The 21,102-nt window shown below is 48.0% G+C and overlaps 8 protein-coding genes across 8 annotated transcripts; 3 read left to right on the plus strand and 5 right to left on the minus strand.

Moving 5' to 3' along the window:
• Positions 1 to 368: 368 nt before the first annotated feature.
• Positions 369 to 3,013, plus strand: N7446_013055 (trehalose-6-phosphate synthase; the record flags this gene model as incomplete). The annotated part of the gene is made up of 3 exons (XM_058521797.1): positions 369 to 391; positions 449 to 2,925; positions 2,976 to 3,013. The coding sequence occupies 3 exons, from the start codon at positions 369 to 371 to the stop codon at positions 3,011 to 3,013; spliced, it is 2,538 nt and encodes an 845-aa protein (XP_058365274.1).
• A 1,064-nt stretch (positions 3,014 to 4,077) lies between these two features.
• Positions 4,078 to 6,045, minus strand: N7446_013056 (putative amino acid permease family protein; the record flags this gene model as incomplete). The annotated part of the gene is made up of 3 exons (XM_058521798.1): positions 5,636 to 6,045; positions 5,055 to 5,555; positions 4,078 to 5,006 (listed from the first exon to the last, which is right to left on the minus strand). Exons 1-3 carry the CDS (start codon positions 5,787 to 5,789, stop codon positions 4,078 to 4,080), a joined length of 1,584 nt encoding a protein of 527 aa, XP_058365275.1. The 5' UTR covers positions 5,790 to 6,045.
• Positions 6,046 to 7,890: 1,845 nt separating this feature from the next.
• N7446_013057 (uncharacterized protein) lies at positions 7,891 to 9,360 on the minus strand. The gene is made up of 2 exons (XM_058521799.1): positions 8,920 to 9,360; positions 7,891 to 8,865 (listed from the first exon to the last, which is right to left on the minus strand). Exons 1-2 carry the CDS (start codon positions 9,247 to 9,249, stop codon positions 8,296 to 8,298), a joined length of 900 nt encoding a protein of 299 aa, XP_058365276.1. The 5' UTR covers positions 9,250 to 9,360; the 3' UTR covers positions 7,891 to 8,295.
• Positions 9,361 to 12,726: 3,366 nt separating this feature from the next.
• Positions 12,727 to 13,251, minus strand: N7446_013058 (putative dUTPase; the record flags this gene model as incomplete). The annotated part of the gene is made up of 1 exon (XM_058521800.1): positions 12,727 to 13,251. One exon carries the CDS (start codon positions 13,249 to 13,251, stop codon positions 12,727 to 12,729), a length of 525 nt encoding a protein of 174 aa, XP_058365277.1.
• Positions 13,252 to 14,567: 1,316 nt separating this feature from the next.
• N7446_013059 (DUF4334 domain-containing protein) lies at positions 14,568 to 15,268 on the plus strand (the record flags this gene model as incomplete). The annotated part of the gene is made up of 3 exons (XM_058521801.1): positions 14,568 to 14,669; positions 14,734 to 15,010; positions 15,107 to 15,268. The coding sequence occupies exons 1-3, from the start codon at positions 14,662 to 14,664 to the stop codon at positions 15,266 to 15,268; spliced, it is 447 nt and encodes a 148-aa protein (XP_058365278.1). The 5' UTR covers positions 14,568 to 14,661.
• Positions 15,269 to 16,613: 1,345 nt separating this feature from the next.
• Positions 16,614 to 17,403, plus strand: N7446_013060 (uncharacterized protein). Its single transcript, XM_058521802.1, has 3 exons — positions 16,614 to 16,740; positions 16,798 to 16,845; positions 16,905 to 17,403. Exons 1-3 carry the CDS (start codon positions 16,626 to 16,628, stop codon positions 17,228 to 17,230), a joined length of 489 nt encoding a protein of 162 aa, XP_058365279.1. The 5' UTR covers positions 16,614 to 16,625; the 3' UTR covers positions 17,231 to 17,403.
• Positions 17,404 to 17,473: 70 nt separating this feature from the next.
• Positions 17,474 to 18,464, minus strand: N7446_013061 (uncharacterized protein; the record flags this gene model as incomplete). Its single annotated transcript, XM_058521803.1, has 2 exons — positions 17,474 to 18,145; positions 18,204 to 18,464. 2 exons carry the CDS (start codon positions 18,462 to 18,464, stop codon positions 17,474 to 17,476), a joined length of 933 nt encoding a protein of 310 aa, XP_058365280.1.
• Positions 18,465 to 19,075: 611 nt separating this feature from the next.
• Positions 19,076 to 20,335, minus strand: fhpA (flavohemoprotein; the record flags this gene model as incomplete). Its single annotated transcript, XM_058521804.1, has 1 exon — positions 19,076 to 20,335. The coding sequence occupies one exon, from the start codon at positions 20,333 to 20,335 to the stop codon at positions 19,076 to 19,078; it is 1,260 nt and encodes a 419-aa protein (XP_058365281.1).
• Between the last annotated feature and the right edge of the window lie 767 nt (positions 20,336 to 21,102).

A 21,102-nucleotide genomic window follows, 5' to 3' on the forward strand; every position in this document is an offset into this window, starting at 1 on the left:
TCGAGGTTGTAGCTTTGGGAAGGATCGTTGAGAAGTTGTAGGAGTGTTGACATTCTCGACGTCATGATTATACCCTAAGCCCTAGCAAGTGCTTTGCATTACCACCCCTGGAAATAGTTTATGGCTAGTATCAATCCTAATTCTCTCACTTAGTCCATAATGACGTAGTTTAAGAAGAAGAAAATAACTCAAGTACTGGGCTGGGGAACCAACTATTCGGGCTCCACGGATACAAGAAAATGACGTGTTTCTTACACTTATAACCAAAACTCACAGTGTGTTTGTATATTACATCTACATATTGCGAACTTCTTGACTCCTTATGGTTGAAACCTCTCAAACCAACCTGAGTCCAGATAAGCGCTACTATGACAGTTTTCGTCGTGTCTCTGTATGTGGTCATGAGCTTTTACCTCCGCGCATACTGATATTCATCGCCACAATCTAGTTTTCTTCCTTACGCTGTGACTCGCCAAAATGATTCATGCGGGTCCTCTGAAGTTCAATCGCCAGCCCCCGCCCGCCTGCCTCAATGCCTCAACTCACTACCGAGTAGACGTGACGGCGGCTGCGGAAGTGATACGACACTAGAAGTAGATACCTTGTCCCCTGGTGCTACCACGGACAACGAGCGCATATTTACCTCCGACCCGCGCCTTCCAGCAAGAAAGGGTGTGGGTTATCCGTTTCCCCCAATATCGCAGTCGGATAATTGGCCACGCGCAAAAGAGGAGCCTCAATGGAGTGTTATTACTGCAAAAAAAGGCAATGATGGATTAGTGGACGCTATACATTCTGCTGCGGACGTTGGCTATCTTGATGACACAATGTGGGTGGGCACACTCGGAAGACAAACGGACGCAATAGAGTGTTGCGATCGGACGGCCATTGAGCGGAAACTCAAAGATGAGTACGAATCTTTGACCGTATTTGTTTGTGACCGTGACTTTGACGGGCACTACACGCACTTTTGTAAAACCATTCTCTGGCCGATCTTCCATTACCAGGTGCCTGACAGTCCAAAAAATAAAGCCTACGAGGACTGCTCTTGGGCCTACTACGTGAGTGTCAACCAAGCTTTTACGGAACGTATCGCCAAAAATTGGAAGAGGGGAGATTCGATCTGGGTGCAGGATTATCACTTGATGCTGGTCCCAGCCATGCTCCGAAAGATACTCCCCGACGCCCATATTGGATTTTTTCTTCATTCTGCTTTCCCGTCCTCTGAAGTTTTCAGGTGCTTGGCCACGCGCAAGGAGCTCCTTGAAGGCATGCTCGGTGCTGATTTGATCGGCTTTCAAGTAGCCGAGTACTCCGGTCATTTTCTCCGGGCGTGTGGTAGAATCCTTTCCGTGGAAGCTACCGACGCAGGGATTCAGTTAGAGGATCGTTTCATAAAGGTGGGAATATTTCCTATTGGCATTGACCCAACCACTTGGGACCGACGCAGACAATCAGCCGATATTAGGCTCTGGATGGACTCCATTATAACCGCGCACCGGGGAAAACGGCTCATTGTCTCCTGCGATAAGATAGACGCCGTCGGAGGGATCCGTCAGAAGCTATTAAGCTATGAGCATTTCCTTAATACATACCCAGAATGGGCGAATCAGGTTGTTCTGATACAAGTTGCTACTAGCAGCACACAGCAGCCTGAGCTAGAAGCGAGTATATCCGATATTGCAATGCGAATCAACTCCACCTATGCAACTCTCGACCATCAGCCCTTGGTATTTCTCAAGCAGGATCTTATGTTTCCGCAGTACCTTGCACTCATCACGGCGGCAGACGTTTTGATGATTACCAGCCTTCGAGAAGGAATGAATCTGATCAGCCACGAATTCGTTTACTGTCAAGACGGCCGCTTTAATAACAAGGGGTACGGTTCCTTGATCCTCAGCGAGTTCACCGGTAGCGCATCCTTATTTGGTAATCATGCGCTTTTGGTCAACCCTTGGAACGTCCGTCAGTGCGCAGATGCGATGCATACGGCGTTGATCCGAGACCCAAGGGAACGAAAGAAGGATTGGGAGCAGCTTCATCAATTAGTACTCGACAATTCAGCAACTAATTGGGTTAAATCTTTCAAAGAAAGTATGGCTTGTGTCTGCCATAAGCAGTTATCGCACCGAAGAATGACAAAGCCATGTCTCGCCATCGCTAGTCTCAAAGAGCGCTATCGACAGGCCAGCCGCCGCATGATGTTTATCCAATACGAAGGCGCATTAGCACCCTGGGGTTCCCCGAATAACGTCTTCCTTGCCACACCACAACGTACAATCACGACCTTAACCGATCTAATAGACGATTCTGCCAACGATGTTTACGTGATGAGCTCGCGAATGCCGGAGGAACTAGAGAGACAATTCTGTCGTGTCATTGGTGTGGGATTGATTGCCGAAAATGGGTGCTTCTTGCGTAAACCGCACGCAAATGAGTGGATCCAGCTAGTGGACCAGGCGTATACTGATGTCTGGAAAGACGGGCCTTCGCATATCCTGAAATATTTTCAGGAGCGGATGGAAGGAAGCTGGATTGAAACCCGCCACTACTCGCTCGTCTTTCACTATGGGTCGGTGGCCGACAGAGAATTGGCTAGGCGTCTTACAGCTGAGTGTGCCGATCAGATTAACGATGCTTGTGAGAGCCAGGGCATCCACGCCGTTATCTTTGATAGTGCTATGATAGTGGAGCCCATAAACACGAAGAAGGCTCTCGCGGCGGAAGAGGTGTGGCGCTACGTGGAAAGCTCCAACAATCCGAAGTTTGACTTCTTGCTGACCATCGGTGGGAACCGCGAGGATGAACATCTTTTCGAGTGGGCCAACGAGCTAGAGAGCACCGGAGTAGTCGATTATACTATGACAGTGACCATAGGCTCACACAGTGCGGAGGCTAAGACCACGTTGACACAAGGGGTGACAGGTGGGTCGCACCATTGTATGAAGGGCCATTTCGCTGCTAACGTTAACCAGGTGTTTTGGATTGCTTGCAGCAACTGGCCTCCTGCTAGGGCAACCGCTCGGTATTGTTGCAGGAAAGGCAACAGAAATAGCTTCGATGAACTTCGCGCAGCAAACACTCTGTATTATGGCGAGGGATAGTTACGAACGAGCTGGCCTTTCATTCGACTACTGTCAAAACAAACCTATGACTCACTAAACCGAGAGAAAAATTAGTCAAATGCTCACCAACCGGACGTACGACCTTAACTCTCTCTTGGCGGTATCAAAGAATATAGTCATGTAGCATCAACATCTACAGACACTCTCAAAATAGGCTTGACTAATACACCCTTTCTTCCGGCCCACCGCCATCCAGCAGGCTAACATCGTCCAGCAGCTACCACCAGCACAGTACATTCCTCCGGGATAAGACATGTTGACTCGAGTGAGATAAGGGCACTATCAGTCAGAATCTGAGACAACGTGACAGAGTTAAGGCCCAAAGCTTGCTAAGATTCTCTGTTTTTCAGACCAATGTCATGAAGGACTCCGTGTAAATATGTTTTGTGCCTGTTGTATACATGATTCGCCCTTAGAATACTTCGTGCACACTTAATCTGCTGGCCTCATTGGCGGCTTTGAGATACACCCACCTAGTTCTCAAAAAGCAAAAAGAGTGTAGTTATCGTCGCACGTTTATTATATTCTTGCTACAGCTAGCCTGCATCTATAACTACAGATAAGGAAGAAAATAGATTTTGATGTCTTGTTTTTGAATACATCTGTATCTAGAAGTCTGAAATTAGAAAAGTTACACACCCCATTGTTCGTTGCTACACAATATTCTCCACACATGATGTTCAGAACAGCCGGTATACCAACATGCAAATCGACGCCATCGGAAATTGAAACTCAGTCAATAAGCCAGACAGCGGATACTACGTGCAGTTCTGTAGGCGATTGGCGAACTACATGTACAGGCCACAAGGGTTCTTTCGGTCTTCAATATGTGAGACCCTAATAATACCTTGCGCTGATTTGATACTGTCTATGCGACCACGTATATATTAAGAAACATAAGGGTGCGTATGTACATGCTTGAACAAGGTTCTGAATATCAAAGAATGAACAATTATTTCTCCTTAACCACGGTTGGAGCCTGGACGACAGGCTGATCCTCTACTCCAGGCTCATTGAGCTCCAAGTGGTGAGCGTAGACCATAGAAGCGATGGAATCTTCCGTCTGGAGGTAAGTCCGGCTACCCTGGATGAACCAGAAAGCAAGCGCAATAATCAACATGACTCCGAAGACCGCAATAGCGAAGTTCATATCACTGGGTGCTGGGTTCGGAGCACCGGGGAAAAGGAAGAAGATGGTGGTGATGATGCAGTAGATGATACTGACCCAGTTCAGCAATGGGCCAATGCGACCGAGCTTGAATGGGCCGGGCGGTAGCTTCTCGCGACCAGTCACCAATAGTGCCAGGATGGGCATGGCATAGGAGACTGTCAGGGCGATGGTACTGACACTCAGGATGGCCTCCAGCACTGTGTTGGCGAAGAGGTACAGAATGCCGACGAGACCGATGATGACTCCCTGACCCCAGAGAGCCCGGGCAGGAACTTGCCACACTGGGTCGACGTGGCTGAAGTACTTGCTGAAGGGCACGCCGCCATCACGGGAAAAGCCCCAAGACAGACGAGAGGCAGTTGTGAGAACACTAATGCCCTGGCCCAGTCCATTGAAGATGAAGAGGGAAATGAAGACGGCGGCGCCATTCTGACCGACTGTTTCGAGCATCAGCTCAATAAATGGTAGGTCGGCGTTAACAACACTGTCCACATCCTGGATGCAGAACAGACAGACCACCATGAAGATGAATCCAGTCACGGCGCCGAAGAGCACAGCCATCCAGATGACACGGGGTGCGTTCTTCCGTGGTGCAGGAATTTCTTCAACCATATGAATGACCGAATCGAACGCGGTCAATCCATACGCAGCCTGCACCAGACCGGTAAACCAAACCACACCATCGCTCCAGCCAGTCTCATTCTTCCAAGCTCAAAAAGCGAAAGAAGGTGGCTGGAAAGATAAATTGGCCTTGGTACCGACCGAAATGAGCAGAGCAAGAGAGAGAACGATAAACAAGCCGAAGAACCATACTCCGACGAAGTTGTTAAGCCAAGGAAGAATCTTCTCCTTGCGACAACTCACCACGTTGATGAGAGTCAACACAAAGACGACGCCGATGTATACGACGAAGTTGAGCCAGCCCTTGTCGGCTCCATCCCACTCCGGATTAAACATGGTCTTCATGCCCAGCAGGAATTCAGTCATAAAGGCGACTTGCGACGCAGTCAATGTCCACCATCCAAAGGTGTTGATCCAGGCGCACATATATGAAACAAAGCGGCCGAGTGGTGTATTCCAAAGTCGATACACCCAATAGGCCTGGCCGAGAGCAGTGGGCATGCTGCTAGTCAACTCGCCCAGCGAGAGCGCCACGCAAAGATTGCAAACCGTGACCAGCACCAGACCCCAAAGAATCGTGATAGCACCGCCATTGGTGAGGCCGCTACTGAGATCCTGAGCGAAGGTCGAATATGTTCCTGCGAAAGCGGGTCAGCGCAATTCCATACATGTACCCAGGTAGCGAAGGGGTCTTTCGCCATTGAGCCAGCGAACGTACCGAGAACACAGAATGCCAGCGCCAGCATACTCCACATATCGAACTTGCGGGTCAGGGCCTGGGAATGGCCCAGGGCAGCGAGATCCTGTGCATCTTGCACATTCTGATCCGTCAGAGGCGGCTTAAGGGGTTGCGAATTGGACTCTAAATCCATCCCGAGGTGTAATTCAGCCGGAGGCAATAAAGATCAACTGAATGGGCAAGCAGGTAGAAAATGCGCCCATTTTCTGCCAAAGGATGAACGAGAACAGGGGATATGGCGAGGATATGAATTCTATATAGCTTGAGCGCTGGCGTTTTGGCGTTGACCACCCCCTCACGAAATCAGGGTAAATACGGAGACGTAGATAAAGCTGGGGGATTGATTAAACCAATAACGTGTGTGCTGAGAACTGAGTCAACGGAGTCAATTGGTCATGGATTGGAGAGGTGTTGATAATAGAAACGATCATCGCGTGTCGAGTTTTCCGTGGTTTTTGCGGGGAGTGTGTGTTCGCCTCGGTAGGACCTCCTACAGTGGGCCTTCGACCACGGATGCGCTCCACAGATAGGTCCCTTTGACATTTAACAGATACTCTAGTAAGAGAATTGGATTTAGCCCTGAAGATGCTTTGTTGCTGCCAATTGAGAGTGGCTTTTGCCACATGGCATAGCTAGTATATGGGGTCCGACCGTACTACCAACACTTCCACTATTTCTTACCAATGTATCCGAAGTCCAAATGTTATCGCCCCTAAGTACTTCGCAGTAGACAGAGCAATTCGTCATCTATTCCGCTATCTCATTCTCTATCTTCAACTGAAGCAACAGAGAAGTGGTTGGATCATCAGTGGCGAACTGGCCCAAAACGGAAAGTCCATGCGTGATAAGACGATAGGCGACACTTAGTCCGCGGCTCTATACTTAGGGGCATCAGGGATGAGGTTAAGCTCGTGTAAACCAACGCCATAATAGAATGTCTGCATATCTCTTTCTGCCGAGATACTAGTATCCATCGTGTGGAGTCAATTGCTGATTCCGATGCCGGCAACCATAGCATATCCAAGGAACGTCACTTGCTGTGATATCAAGTGGACACCAATCAATATAGATAGAATGGAGCTTCCAGGTTAGCATTCGGGGATCACACAAATCAATGCAGCAATGCAATTGACGATGATTCCCTTCCCCTCATCGAAAGAAAGGGGATAGACGAGACGACGGAATCGATGCATCACCCAGGCAGTAGTTTTGAGCTCTGTCCGGCAAACGGAGGCGTCAGGGTCCACTTCATTTGAGAATCGTCGTAACTAGAACCCGACAAACGGGCTAGAGTTGCGTCCGTCCCCTCATTTGGGCATCGCCGCAGGCTGAGGCGTTGAATAGTAGGACTGCGGCATTTGTACACATAGAGCTTATAATGTCCGTCATTGGCCTGCGTCGCCGTGTCTCGGTGATTGAGTCTCCTTCTCCTTCCTTTTATAGTGATAAGGTATGTTTGGGATCGGAGCTTGCGATCGAACGGCTAAGACCCCGCGAGATCCGGGGTATTCAGCCCGCATCATTCTCGTGGCGACTCTCTCCTGACAGACCGACAAACCGATAAGCTCGCCGTCACTAGCATCTTCTGAAAGTCAATTCATCATGAAGTAAATACGTGTTGAGAAGAGCGCGGGGGACGGCAGATCACAAGGATAGCCAAGCACGATGCAACATCCTATCCCCATTTGGGTATTTTGAGCCTGATCCATCCTGATAGGGCCAACGACCTTAATGGATAGATTCTCGAAGCATTCTAGCCTGGTGTCCCTACTTTAGTGCATCTTTGGGCCACTTGGCTAATGGGCGGACGAAAGTCCGCAGTTTGCCCCTGCGTCGGTGGTAGGCCATCTCCGGGCGTTTCTGATGTCCCTGCGCCCTCATCGGAAATTATTAATCAAGGAATGACATGAGAAGATGACCAACAGCTCGTATCGTTCTTGTCCTGCTTTCCCTCCTATCTTGTTGTGCAAATCCGCGTCTCCATGAGAGGTAACACGCTTTCCCTTGTCTTGGCTCATCGGGCTGAAATCCACCTGCATCAGCGGAGCATCGACAAGTTCCGAACTGGACCAGGTGTAGTGATAAGGCCATGAGGTGAAACACACTTAAACTGAAGCATGAGGTAAGTTCCAGTGGTAACAACTGATTAGTATTCAGGTACACACAAGAGTGCCGACGGAGCTTACATCTTCTGTCATATACATCAAACCCACCGAGGGCAACTATTGCCAAATCAGGATGCGCACAATACACCAAAAGAATGTGAGAAAGTGGAGAGATTGAGCAGGATGAACCATCCGAGTCTTGGCAATTATATTAATGCTTTAGACACTATCCAAGATGAATTCCCGTGCGTGTAGGGGAATCACAAGAACACAAAACACTTTTGTTTGTCGCCAGGACCCGAAAATCATGCAATAGAGATGAGAGAGGACCATTGAAGCCCAGTCACGACACCACATCCGGAACGCCTCCCAGCCTGATCGAAAATAAAAAGGAAAAAAAGGCAAACAAAACGCCGACCGGGAGCTTGTTGCCCGATTCTTCTAAAGATACACGTCACGGTCATGAGAACAAGTATTAATACTTGAGAAACACGGCAACAGATTGCTGTGGCATGATGTGCACTGCGCAGATGATCATGCTCGAGGGTGCTTGGGGTGGCGCCACATGCCGCCCGGTAGCATATTCTGCTTCAGCATCGCCAGCTCCTTGTGCAGTGCCTGGTTTTCCTGCTGGATGCTGTCGATATAGGAAAGTGCGTTAGAGAGGATCTCTGATTTCTTGAGAGAACCAGCACCGGCCTTGGGGGTGTGTTTTTGCACGCCGGCTGGTGAGATGGCCTGCTCCAAGGAGACGAATTTGGCATTCATGTTGGTGCGGTAGCGTTTCTCAATGATATTGTGTGCGGCACGCTTGGCGGCGTTCCGCATCTGCGGATCTTGGCTGCCTGAGGAGCGGTTCGAGTCTCGGGAGAAGCTGCGGGTTTTGCGGCTGGATGTGGGGGTGGGCTTGGATGGTTGTGATGACTCGGCCTCCTCTTTGATATTGGGGCTTGAGGACCATCTTGATGAGGTGCGGCTCTTCTGGGGTTGAGACTGGTAGGTCGGGTCACAGGTTTGGTTTGGTGACTGGGTCTCGAATGCGGTGGAGTCCGTTGATGGGCGTGCGGCATTGGATTGCCATGTTTGATCGTCACTATCCAGTTCCTTGAAGCGGTCAGCCTTGTGAAATGATATAAGTTTGGAGGCAGTGAGACATACTGATGATAGTGAGGCGTTGTCTTCGGGCATCGGCATGGAGAACCCGCTGATCTCCGGTGATCCAGCAAACGGATCAACAAAGAGGTCCTTCGAGTCGAGATCATTCAGGCTGTCGGCGAAGTCGAAGGGCACGGACTCCATGTCATTAGAGTTGAGGGCAAACAGGTCGATGGCACTGTCGTAGGTCCAGTTGGCAGCGAGGGGATCAGGCTTGAAGAAATCAACGGGTCGAGACTGAGGACTCAGATTCAGTTGTTGGCTGAGGTAGGTCCCTTCATCCATGGAGAGATTAGGGATCTCATTGGATCGGTTGCAAGCCATGATGCACATCCTGAAGGATCATACGTTGACGAACAAGTGGCGGTGGGAGTATAGTAAGGCGATGATACTATATAAAGGAAGAATCGAAGAGGGGGAAGATTCAGATCAAATAAAAAAGGAATAGATTACCATGGAACAGCGTTGGGTTTCGGCCGCTGCGATTTATATATAAACAGTCTCCCCTGACAGGGGGAGGGGGCGGACTCGGAACAGATTACGACTCATTGTGTACGAGTTGGCCGAAGCGATTGACCTGTGATGTCAGACCCTACAGAACCTGTCCCATAACAGGCGAAGTTCCGGCAAGTCTGCCCGGTCAAGTCGAGCCGAAGTCACCCCAGGCCAGATCTCTAACGGCCGGATCCGACAGACCAGTCATTCCGCTTAGAAAAATCAACGTGTTGCGTGAAACCGTTGAAGAATTCCGATGGCCGCGACGGGGCACAATAAAGTGGATGCGGATCAGCGGGCTGGACTTCGCCAAGCCGCCGTCGGCCGAGTCTCGGAGCCGGTACTATTTATGTACAATATAGGGATACTTGTATTGTACCTGTTGTACCTTCGTCTCCTTATTTTTGTTTAAATTGTCCTGCTGCCCTACACGTAGTAGATTTGAGCACGCTGGCTGTCTTCAATTCAGCCCTATCTGGTCATATATCATCCTATAACTTACAGTGCACCTGAGCCAACCGATACAAATTTCTGCTGCTTCTTTTTGACAGACGTCACAATTCGAACGGGTTTTCTTATCTCTGGCATTATTTCTTCTTTTGGATCCATTCAAAGTGAGCTATATCTATTTATGCAAACTTTTGTAAGAAAGCGCTAATCCTCGATCACGCGAGGTCCGAAATATATTAGGAGAACAGACAAGTAATATTCTCATTTTGCAGCACGTTATAAGTACCCTAGGTCTTTCCAGATGATATATCAAAATTTGGATTGTTTAGAAGAGCTGAATACATCTAAAATTGCAACAGCGTGACACCTTGCCTTCTCCGATAGTCATCTCGCATACTAAAAAGCTGCTCCTCCCAGAAAGCTATATATGTTTGACGGGAATTGCTGGATGACTTCATTTGCCACAGAATGGTAGTATCCTTCAACAAAAGAAAAGGAGTCGGTCAGAATGGATTCTATCATGCGCTTCACGGATTTATGCAGATCTAAACAACTCCTGCATCGATAGATACCGTCAATCCCGAATACTATGTTACTTATTGGACGCAGAAGTCCGGAGCATCGAATCTTATTCGACAAGGTAACTGAAACCTGTAGATTTCAAGGACAATATGCTTGCCATTGGAACGACCTCCGCAATATGCACGAGAGTCCATGGAAATGATCGTGGGGCGGTTCCCGGGTTGCAGTCTCAATCAATAATCCTAGATACAGCTCTCGACAGACCTACAGCATTCAGACCTATAGAGCCGATAGATCTGATACTGATTCCGTCAATTCCAAGCGAGCGCGCCCCCTCCCACCTCCGGACAGGGAAAGATTCTTCGCGTAATGCCAGTAAGTGGCCTGTTCAATAATATGATATCACTGTTTACTGCCTAAGCCAATGATAGATAACCCTAAAGAGAAGTTGGTCATTTGCAAGATAAAAGGGGACGGGTCGTAGATATTGGACCTCTCCTCGAAGCACACAGACAAATCGTGTTTATCGCCCTTTCCTTTGTATCCTTCTTCATTATAAGCTTTAATCTTAACACTTAAGTAGTGTACTTTGCTCCTGTATCTACGGGACTGAAATAGGCAACTTGGGGAAACTAGGGGTCGATATTAGAAGAATATGGTAAACACTCCCGTGGGTTTCTTGATGTCATGAGGAAAGTAATCACGGACAAATTGTCTTCATTCTGAGATCTACGCAGTTGCTTAACTTCTGACCGTCATAAAGCGGCAGCAGCAATCGTAGGGAGATCTCTGAATCGGGTATAGCTAAAACATATACGTATCGTCTTGAAATTAGTACATTTGCACTTCTATATCCGGCTTTGTGCCTTTACTTGTTGTAACCCCCTGGCGGTAAAATTTATACCCTGTTCCAACGGTTTTGCTGATTGCCTGCCTCACTATACTGCGAAGATCACCTGTAGGCCGCCCTGTTTGGCACGTTAATCTCTGCAGAACAACATTTGACAGATGTAGGTACTTTTGATCTCATAAGTGGCGCAATATATTTCACCGCACATATATTTCGTCACACACAGAATTGTTGAGACAAAGCATATCTAACCTATCGCCGAGACATAGTTAGGACGGAAGAACCCAGAAAGCTACTAGCCATAAGCCACAGTATAAAATCTGTACAAAATCAAGGAAGTATAATGATTCAACATCACAGATCTCATCTGACAGGTCAAATACGGCAAATGTTTGTATATCTGCACTGCCGCTTGTGACAAAATCCACGAGTAATACGCATACAGTACTTTTGCCAGGCAGAATCCGAAATAATTTTCTACTTGACTTCAATCAATGAAAAGCCTCCAAAACAATGCTTCGGTGTGTCATAGATATTAGACGTGGACTAGTTCCCTCGACGGACCGCTGCATCGTCCAGTCGCAAGGCGTATAATTCGTGATTACTTCCTTCCTAAAGGAGAGTTGGGGTGGGGTGACTCGGACCATTTTGTTCCTCTGTCTCTTGTTACTCAAGATCCCGATGTCTACCGGTATCTGCGATAACACCCCGGTGCTTGTTCGAGTTTTCACTCTATTTACGAATTGCATACGGAAACCATTTCTCGACTTTGAAGTCCGGTGAAAAACTCGGTACCTACATGTATGGCATGAGGTCTAGAGATCTCATGATCCTCAATAATCTTGGTTTTCAGATCCGATTCCAGGTTTCCGGTCCGCGCTTCAGATCCAGGGGATACGTCTCCCATAGGATCTTGGTTATTCATTTCAATTACCGCATGATTTTTTCCTTGTGGCTCGAAGACCATGCTGTCTTTCTAACTAACATATTCACACAGAACCTTCGGATCCATGTCAACGTCAAAATCTGGACCTGCCGATGCCCTATTCCGGGGCATCTAGACCGTTGATGCAGAGTTATTCTGCAGGCTGCCCGTTACCCCTGTGACATGCCCTGCTTCAAGATCCATGAAGAATGTCAGTCCACCCGGCAAGCCCAGATCCAGAGGTGGAGAAATACCGGGCGCTAAACCCGCCAGCTGCACGAAATGCACGGGTCTTGCCTTGGTTTTACTGCCGAGTAGCTTTCCCCGGACCACGGTTCTCGGCGGCGCGATCTTCGTCGGCAGCTGGGGGTGGCTATGTACTAGAGCAGCTAGCCCTATACGGATCTCGAGATCTAAAGGGGGAATAAAGTATGTTCAGCCCTCGGCCAGTTATTCTGTCTAACATAACGTTCATATTTGTGTTACTCCTGGCTTCACGATATACCGTGTCCAGGCTTCACGATCGGAAGGATCAGATGGTTCCAACATTCTGTATGTTATGCAATCTTTACACTTGTTTCGTCCCATCACGCCCAACACTGCTCGTCGAGGACTGATAAACACCGCTATATCCCACGACCGTTTCCCCCAATTCCTCAAGTACGATCTGTGCCAGCTTGGCATTGTGGTGAAAAATTACCCCATGAGGATTTTTGACTTCCATCAAAGCCCCCAAGGCACCTTCATATCCAGCGTCAACCACACCAGCAGCGATTCCCACCCCGGACCTCCATAGTGACGATCGAGGGAAAACACTCCCCATACAATTCCGTGGAATATGAACGGTTTCGTTGAAATCGATCAAGTAGGTGCCTGGTTGTAGTGTGATTATGTGCTTGGCTTCGTCAAAAGGCAGACTAGAAGTTTTGGCCGCTTGACGCTTAGTGTTATCGAAGTCGATGATAGCCGCTGAGGTCCATCTAGAAACCTGGCGTAAAGTAAGATCGATACCGCATGGCTGTTGCTGCTGAGTGACATTTCCTAAGTTACGCACCAAATGGCGGCTGACGACTTCGAGTCCGCTGAGAATCATGGTGCGGTCTATATCGAACCGAACAGCTTGGCTGGTAATAATAGCAAATGCAAAATGTTGTCAGGTTGCGAGAAGTGAACATCCAGTGGCTGTTCGAAGCCCCTTGATCCTGCCTACACCGCCTCACGGGGTGCTTCGACCTCCAACCCACGTTTCTCCTTACTTGTGATGATCCCATACTGAAAACCAATCTCTAATTGAAAGCAGTGTGTTTTGAATAATCCTAGGCCTGAATGGGGCTCAAACAGGGTCATGTAAGTTATAATCAAATGACATATCTCGGCCAATGACTGAGAACTGGCAGTACCCTTGGCTTTCATGACTGAATCTCGGGGTTGAGCAAACCGCCTGACTTGTGTATTTGGCAGAGCCATCAATCCTATACTCCAAATATTGTTAATCTCAACAATCCACGCGATATCCCGTAAGATATTTAGAATTACACGCTGGCCAGCCCCCGATCCTATCCCAGGCTTAGCGAATCGCCAATGGCTCCCATGACTGTGGTTTGCATTCCCAGCAGATACATGTACTAAGACACTCACCTTCTTTACGCTTGTCACAGATATACAGCTTATTGGATGCTATCCACTGCGGAAAAGCGGTGGCTGACTTAAGGCTGATGCGAGATGATCTGCAAGCCCTATGACGCAGATTGTGGAACAATGAAGCTTATCGATCCAAAATCTGACGAAAGACCATACACTCGATGCAGTCAGCTGCCTAGATCAAGGAATTCCCGCAAAGGTTTGCTATGGGACACGATCTGAGTTTACAGCTCGGTGTTCTCCGACTCCAACCCCCAAGAAAACATACCACTGCATGTGCCTTTCATTGGAAAACTGTGATCTCCCCAATTGGGCTGCTTTTCATCTGCATCTGGGTGCTCTGCTTCAGTAAAAATCTCAGACTTGGGGATCGGGCACAAGGCTGTGGTAGATATCACTCCGCAGGTCCTCGGCACATAACTCGTGGATTGTATAGGTGTGGTTTCACTTCTTCTTAAGTATGTGGCTCCAGATGAGATCACGAAAACTTAATAGGTCGACAGGCCATTCTTTATGTCGATTTCACCAGTTTACCATATGCGTGAGGACGCATTGAGGATTTCGATCGTCGGTAACTAGATTACAACCCCACCACTCTTTCACCCATAACCAATGAAGGACAACGTATTCAGGTCATGATCGGCTTGTAGATTGATCTGATTATCACAGTGGACAGATCAAGTCTTGTTAAAGCTGAATGACGCACAATGTGCTGCGAATACATATTGCTTCTTTCCCGGGGACCAAACTCATAAAGCCCTCGTGTATCTCGCATTATTGTTTCCTCGTCAGCATTGAATAGTGAAAACCATCATTGACCCCTTCAAACCTTTCTATATTACAGTCGCATTAAACAACAAACATGTCTCTGTATGCTTCCCATCTAAGTACCCCTAGCTAATCAAGGCGCTAATAAAAGACTACCCACATCTAGCTCCCCAGAACAGCACTACGAGCAACTTGTCACTGGCAAGAATCTCTCCGGCGATGACGTCCAAGCTGCCTTTGACAATCTCCAGCCTATCAAACCTGAGCACTTCTTCGGGACATGGAAAGGAGCCAATGTGAACACCGGCCACCCCACCGAGGAAAAGCTCACTGGCATGAAGTGGGCTGGCAAGACATTCCGCTCGACGGAGGATGTTGATCCCATCGAGGTCTACCAGGAAAACGGCGAAAGAGTGTGGAATCCAGACTGGGGGCATGCTCGGGTAAGTTGACACTTGGTTTCTGTCGCCTTTGAGATCGCAGATCTACTACTTTTCATGGATGATGTGGATCAGGGCTAATATCACTCCGCTCTACAGCTTCGCCAGATTGAGTGGAAGGGAAAAGTTTCTACTGCTATGATTTATGATGATGTCCCTATCATTGATTACTTCCGCTATGTTAAGGAGGATATGATTGCTGGGGCCATGGATGCGAAGACTGCTCCCGGTGGAACCTATTACTTTTACTTGTACAAGTGAGCGTGAGCATGAGCTTTTCTCACTGCTTCCTAATATATTACCGTCGTGACATTGGAAACCCACCTTCTTTGACATGGAAAGACATTAGATGGATAATATATTTCGGCCGAAGTTTTCGAGTTTACATAACAACTCCCCGAAACTAAATGATGAACCTTATTGCCTCTTTGAAAGTCATAGCTATAGCATTATTGGGGCTGTGTAATGTTTTGTTTATGGGAATATTAACATTCCTAGACACCTATGGCGCTTGTTCTGTAAGTGGACATTGATCTTCAAGTGCCCGCAGCTCGGCTAAATACTGTAGAGTCTCTGAATTGGCTCTATTCTCGGCCGGTTCAGTTCACCGCTCTTATTGCAACTTCCTTTTGCGGTTTCATCACCAGTCCAGGTTGAAAATGCATTCATTCACCTTGTAGTAGTGAGTTATCTCAAGCTGTGCCTCCTAGCGCCTCTCTGAAGCCAACGAAATATACCCGGCAACATGACGTCAGAGGCTTTGTTCAGCAATATATGTAGTTCAAAAAGAGTTTGCCTACTAGATCCGACCCAAGATTCCAACTTCCCGTGTTATCCTCAGTTCTCTGTTTTGTTGATAGCAGCACACATGACACAATACCGGGGATTTTCATACAGTAACCGGATTTTTCAAACAACTAGAACCTGGAAATCAATAGCAGTGGAAGTTTCCCCGACATAACGGCGACACATTTTTGGGCCGACGCCTGATAGTGAATCATTAATGAAGCAATAATTGCCCCGGGTAGACAAATCAGACATTTCTCGGAAGACACGGAAGCTAAGAATAGGATTGAACTCCAAAAGGGAATCCCCCGAACCGATGCCCACTCAAATCTGAAGATCGTCAGTGGGCTTACTCCCGTAACGGGGGTTGGATCCACCCTTCGGGTTAAAACACGCCCAAATCTTGGCTTGGCTCGAAAATGCAGGGTCCTCAGGGGTTTTGTATGGCAGTCAGGGTTTTGTAACTTGATATGTGGCTTCAATTGCGGTTGGAAGAGACCCTTTTCTACTTTGAGGGGGTATTTTGTAGCCTAATATTTAGATAGAGCCCGACAAGAGCCCTGACGCCATCTGCCGTACAAATCATGTATTCTGCCGCTATGAGGGATTGCAAGACATGTTTCGGTCTCTCGACCAATAAGAGAATAAGCCAAAGGATTTTAAAGTTAGCCACTTTATTTTAAAATGGCAGAGGGTCAATTTTGTGACCTCAACAAGTCCAAGCATGTCTTGAGTCGTATCAAGCTCCCTTTCTCTGGGGTATAAGAATCACTAAGTCCCTCTGGTATAATCTCCTTGTTATCCACAATCAACTAAATCACTAACATTGAAAATGAAGTTCTCCATCGCTGCTATCACTGGCTTCGTCAGCGCCATCAGCGCCGCCACCGTTCCCTCGGCCTTCACTCTGGTTGCTGAGGGCGGCAAGACCGTTCTGACCGATGGCCGTACGTTCAATTCCCACCCGCAAAATCGAAAGCCTGAATACTAACAATGGTGAATAGAGTACGCTTTCGTCGGTGCCAACACCACTGACCACGAGATCCTGATCCGTAAGTCCATCAGCCAACCCGGGTTCCACTGCAAGTAATATCCTGACACACTTCTTCAGTCCGTGGCGGCAGCCCCAACGGTCTCGTCTCCTTTACCTCCAAGGACGGTGTCCCCACCGCTTTCCAGAACCTCTACATCGTTGAGGACTCTGTTTCTCCCCTCGGCCTGACTCTTCCCCACTCCGGTGCCGTTCCCCAGGGTGGCAACACCACCGGCTTCGGTGTTAACGACAAGGGCCTCTTCACTCACGGTGGCAAGGCTTGGTTCGCTGTTGACGGCTACGGCCAGAACCCCGTTCAGCAGATCTACTGGTACGGTGCTCACAACGCCGAGTACCGCTCCGAGCAGCTCTACGTTAAGGAGCTCAAGAACTACTCCACTTAAATAAGGGCTGAGCAATGCTAGCTTGAGCTAACGAGGGCTTTGGTGAAAGTTCCATGTTTGTTTTGATGACGTCTCTGTGATAAGAGGCTTCTTTCGCTCCTTCATGTTTATTGCAATTGCACATACATGTATCATATACCAATACTAGCGACACCGAACCTGCAGAGTTCCAGAACCATTTTATACTTCATTGCAGTTGCCCGATCCTTGTACCCGTATAATTATGCCACAACTTCAAAGAGTTCATTTGATCATTGCCTTGATTGTGGTCTCAAAACTTTCCGGCTCACGTCCCAAAATTTTGCTAAGGGCAGGTGACACAACAGCAGTCTCACCCAGTTTGATAGCCTTCCAGGCAGTAGCCCACTCCCTCGAAAGATTGACCCCATGGTAAGTAAGGAAATCAGCATTTTGAGGAAGAGCAGCATATTCATCTGCAGAAATCTCCCGAATCTTGATAGATTTCCCAGTAGCCCGGCCCAATATATCGACCGTCTCAGCAAGGGATATCTCCCGTGGCCCCGAAAGAAGCACGCGCTGATTCAGATATTGGAACTTCGCAGGGTCATTGGTATACGACACGATTAATTTTGCAGTAGCCTCGCCCAACTCATCACGCTTTGCCCACGCGACACCAGGTCCCCCTCCAGAGTGAGGAATCATGATCTCATCTGTAGGGTTCTGTAGATCGAACCAAGTTGTGTATATCGGGAATGACTCAGAGTAGATACCTTCACGAACGGAGGTGTACGTGAAATCCCCTGCATGTGAATCTAAATACTCTTCTGTCTCCAGATGCGCGCCCATTACGTGGGCAGCACTTTTGTCGCTAAGGTTGCCGCCGAATCCAAGCGATGAGTAGAAGATGTGTTTGACACCACTCTTGGATGCAGCATCAATTGCACGTTTGTGGGACTATTTTCTCGTTAGTTGGATTTGTCAATATTCCTTGTTGGAAGTGTTTTCAGTTTACCTTCGCTCGGTGCTCAATTTCAATGGATGCATATGATATCAACATCAAGATATCTACGCCTTCGAAGGCTGTCTGTAATGTCGATGGGTCGTCATAGTCCGCCCGGCGTACTGTGGCACCCTCTTTCTTGAACTCCTCCAATCTCTCAGGATGCCGAGCGATGAGAATAAGTTGTGATGCTGGGAGCAGCTTCGAAAGGTGGTTCAAAATGCTTGTTCCGAGAGCCCCGGATGCTGGGAAGAGGCCGATCTTGGCACTCATTTTGGGCAGTAGGATATAAAATGGAAATGTGACTGGATATCCTTTCTTATTTTATTTACTCAAACATTCAAATTGAGGCGGGGATTCCACTCGGATTATATATCACAATAGTAAGGCTATTTCCCTGATTTGGGAAGGTGGACCGGGAGCTCCTGAAGTCGAAACCGACTTGCTTAGAAATGGCATTCAATTTGCCGTTTCGATCAAGTCCGAACTCCGAAGACGGTTTGGGATCATTTGAAATCAACAGTTCATTTCAAGGCCAATATTGTACTTCGACCTCCTTACTTGGGCCCCATCATAAATACGTCATCCACCCAATCGTGTGCCCCACAGCTGGTCAGAATTTCTTTTATTCTCAAATATTCAACTAGTGCGAGTCAATGCCTGATACCTGAGAAATGCCACTCGCTCCTCTTCCATCTTGTTCTCCACTCGAATAAACAACCCAAGCTCCTGCTTCCCTTTCTTTTTTTTTTTTTTTTTTTTTTTTTTCATCGTGGAATAGAAGTGATTGTCTACCATGTTGTATTCATCAATCATAATATGAACTCTTAAGGAGCTGAGATATGTACCGTCTAACGCCAATGCAAAACAATTCCATGAAATGCTTAGTGAGGCACACCTCCAGTGCCAAACAACTCCATCTTGATCCGGTCAGCGCTGACGCCCTGGCTCTTAAGACTCGATTCCATATCCGTCATGAACTTCTCTGGTCCACAAATGTAGTACTCGGTTTTAGCATCATCAAGGAACAATTCCTCCGGTTTAACCTTGTCTAGATTCACCCGTCCAACATGGTGATAGTCCACACCTTCCTTCTCTCCCTCGGAAGGGTGACTTGTGAAGAAGGTGGCGTTCAAATTGGGATACTTCTTCGTGAGGGAAGCAATGTGCTCTCTAAAAGCGCGTGCGCCTGATGTCCGCGCCCCGTGCACAAAGTGGAGCTTGCGAGTGGAGGGCGCCTTTGATGTCAAGGTATTCAAAATCGAAGTGAGGGGAGTAAGACCCACACCGGCGGAGATCAACACAACCGGATGAGCAGGCTCGGTCTCTGTGGTCGAAAGGAAGAAATCACCATAAGGATGCGAAACTTGCAGTGTATCGCCTTTGTTGAGGGTATCGTGCAGCACATTCGAAATATAACCAGGGTGAGCGGAAACAGCAGGATCAGCCGAGTCGATACCAGTCTCCTTCTTTACGCTGATACGGTAGTAGTCCGATCGAGGCTTGTCACTAAGCGAGTACTGTCGAGCCTGCGTATACTTGAGAGCCGGGACGTATGTCTGAACAGAGATATACTGGCCAGGCTGGAAGTTTGGCAAAGGCTTGCCATCGACAGGTGCGAGATAGAAGGAGGTGATCTCGTCGGACTCTTTGACCTTATCGGCGACTTTAAAGTCGCGCCAGTCGGTCCAACCCTCGCTTTGCTCGTACAGCTGCTTCTCGCGGCCGATCATGATATCGGCGAGCTGCCAGTATGCGGCTCCCCATGCGTCGTGGATCTCTGGGGTCAATGCTGCTCCGAGGACCTCGCCCATTGCTTCGAGGAGGTACTTGCCAACGATTTTGTAATCGTCGGGCTTGATGTAGAGTGAGGCATGCTTGTTGCAGATCAATTCGACTGCGGAGCTGAGAGCTCCCAGATCATCGATGTGCGAGGCGTAGGCGTAGAGTGCGCCGGCTAGGGCACGAGGCTGGTGGCCGTTGACTTGGTTGGGGGTGTTGAAGACGGTGTTCAATTCAGGGTGGGCTTCGAGCATGTTGCGATAGAAGACTGTTGTAATGGTGTTTCCATGCTCGACCAAAACGGGTACAGTTGCCTTAATTAGAGCAATTTGGTCCGCCGTCATTCCAGCAATGGAACCCATGGTGAATGAGTAGCTTGGATCTGTGATGTTCGAGGCGAAATGCGAGGTGCTTTTTTTTTCAGTCGTAGATAATATGTCAATTGATTTGAGTAGTCAAATCGTGTTCGTTCAAATTGAGAATAGTAATTAACTTCATGTCGTTGGCTGTGCGGCTATTTATAATAGTCTACGCCGTAGCACTGAAACGTTAGCTTCGGTGAACGGAAAAAATAAATAAATAAAAATATAAACACCCGTAGAATCCCTGAGAATGTGTCTGGCATGATTTCTGGACGGTGCGATTCGTGCCGAAAAGATCAAACATCTCCGCGGAGAAGAGGATATTGCGGATATTGCGCAGAACGGGATATTTCAATGTTCCGAAGATTTCTCGCGGCCGCCACTGCAATTATCTGGGGCACTTTGGTATGATGAGACCAATTTCTACATTGAGACACTTCAAATTTATGTCCATAACACGTTCATTAAAAACTTATAGTTCAAATGATATGGTTGTGGATCTGCTGTCAAAGCGCCGATCATACAGGATCCCGCAATGGCATGTAGTTCGTCGCAGATAAGCCTCAGATGCAATGATCAAATTTAAAGTTGGGAGGTATCAAGAAACTGGGAGAACAGGGTATAGTCTCTTTGATGTACTATTGTCACATCGCTAAAAACTCATCACACGCCGTCCGTCCAATCCCGGCGAGTCAGGCCATAGACGAGAATAAGCCGGCGTCGATCGGGAATCCCGGATTCGTCCAATAACACTCGCATGATTACTA

Source organism: Penicillium canescens, assembly GCF_028828765.1.
Source record: "Penicillium canescens strain IBT 15451 chromosome Unknown utg000011l_segment0_segment0, whole genome shotgun sequence".
NCBI lineage: Eukaryota > Fungi > Ascomycota > Eurotiomycetes > Eurotiales > Aspergillaceae > Penicillium > Penicillium canescens.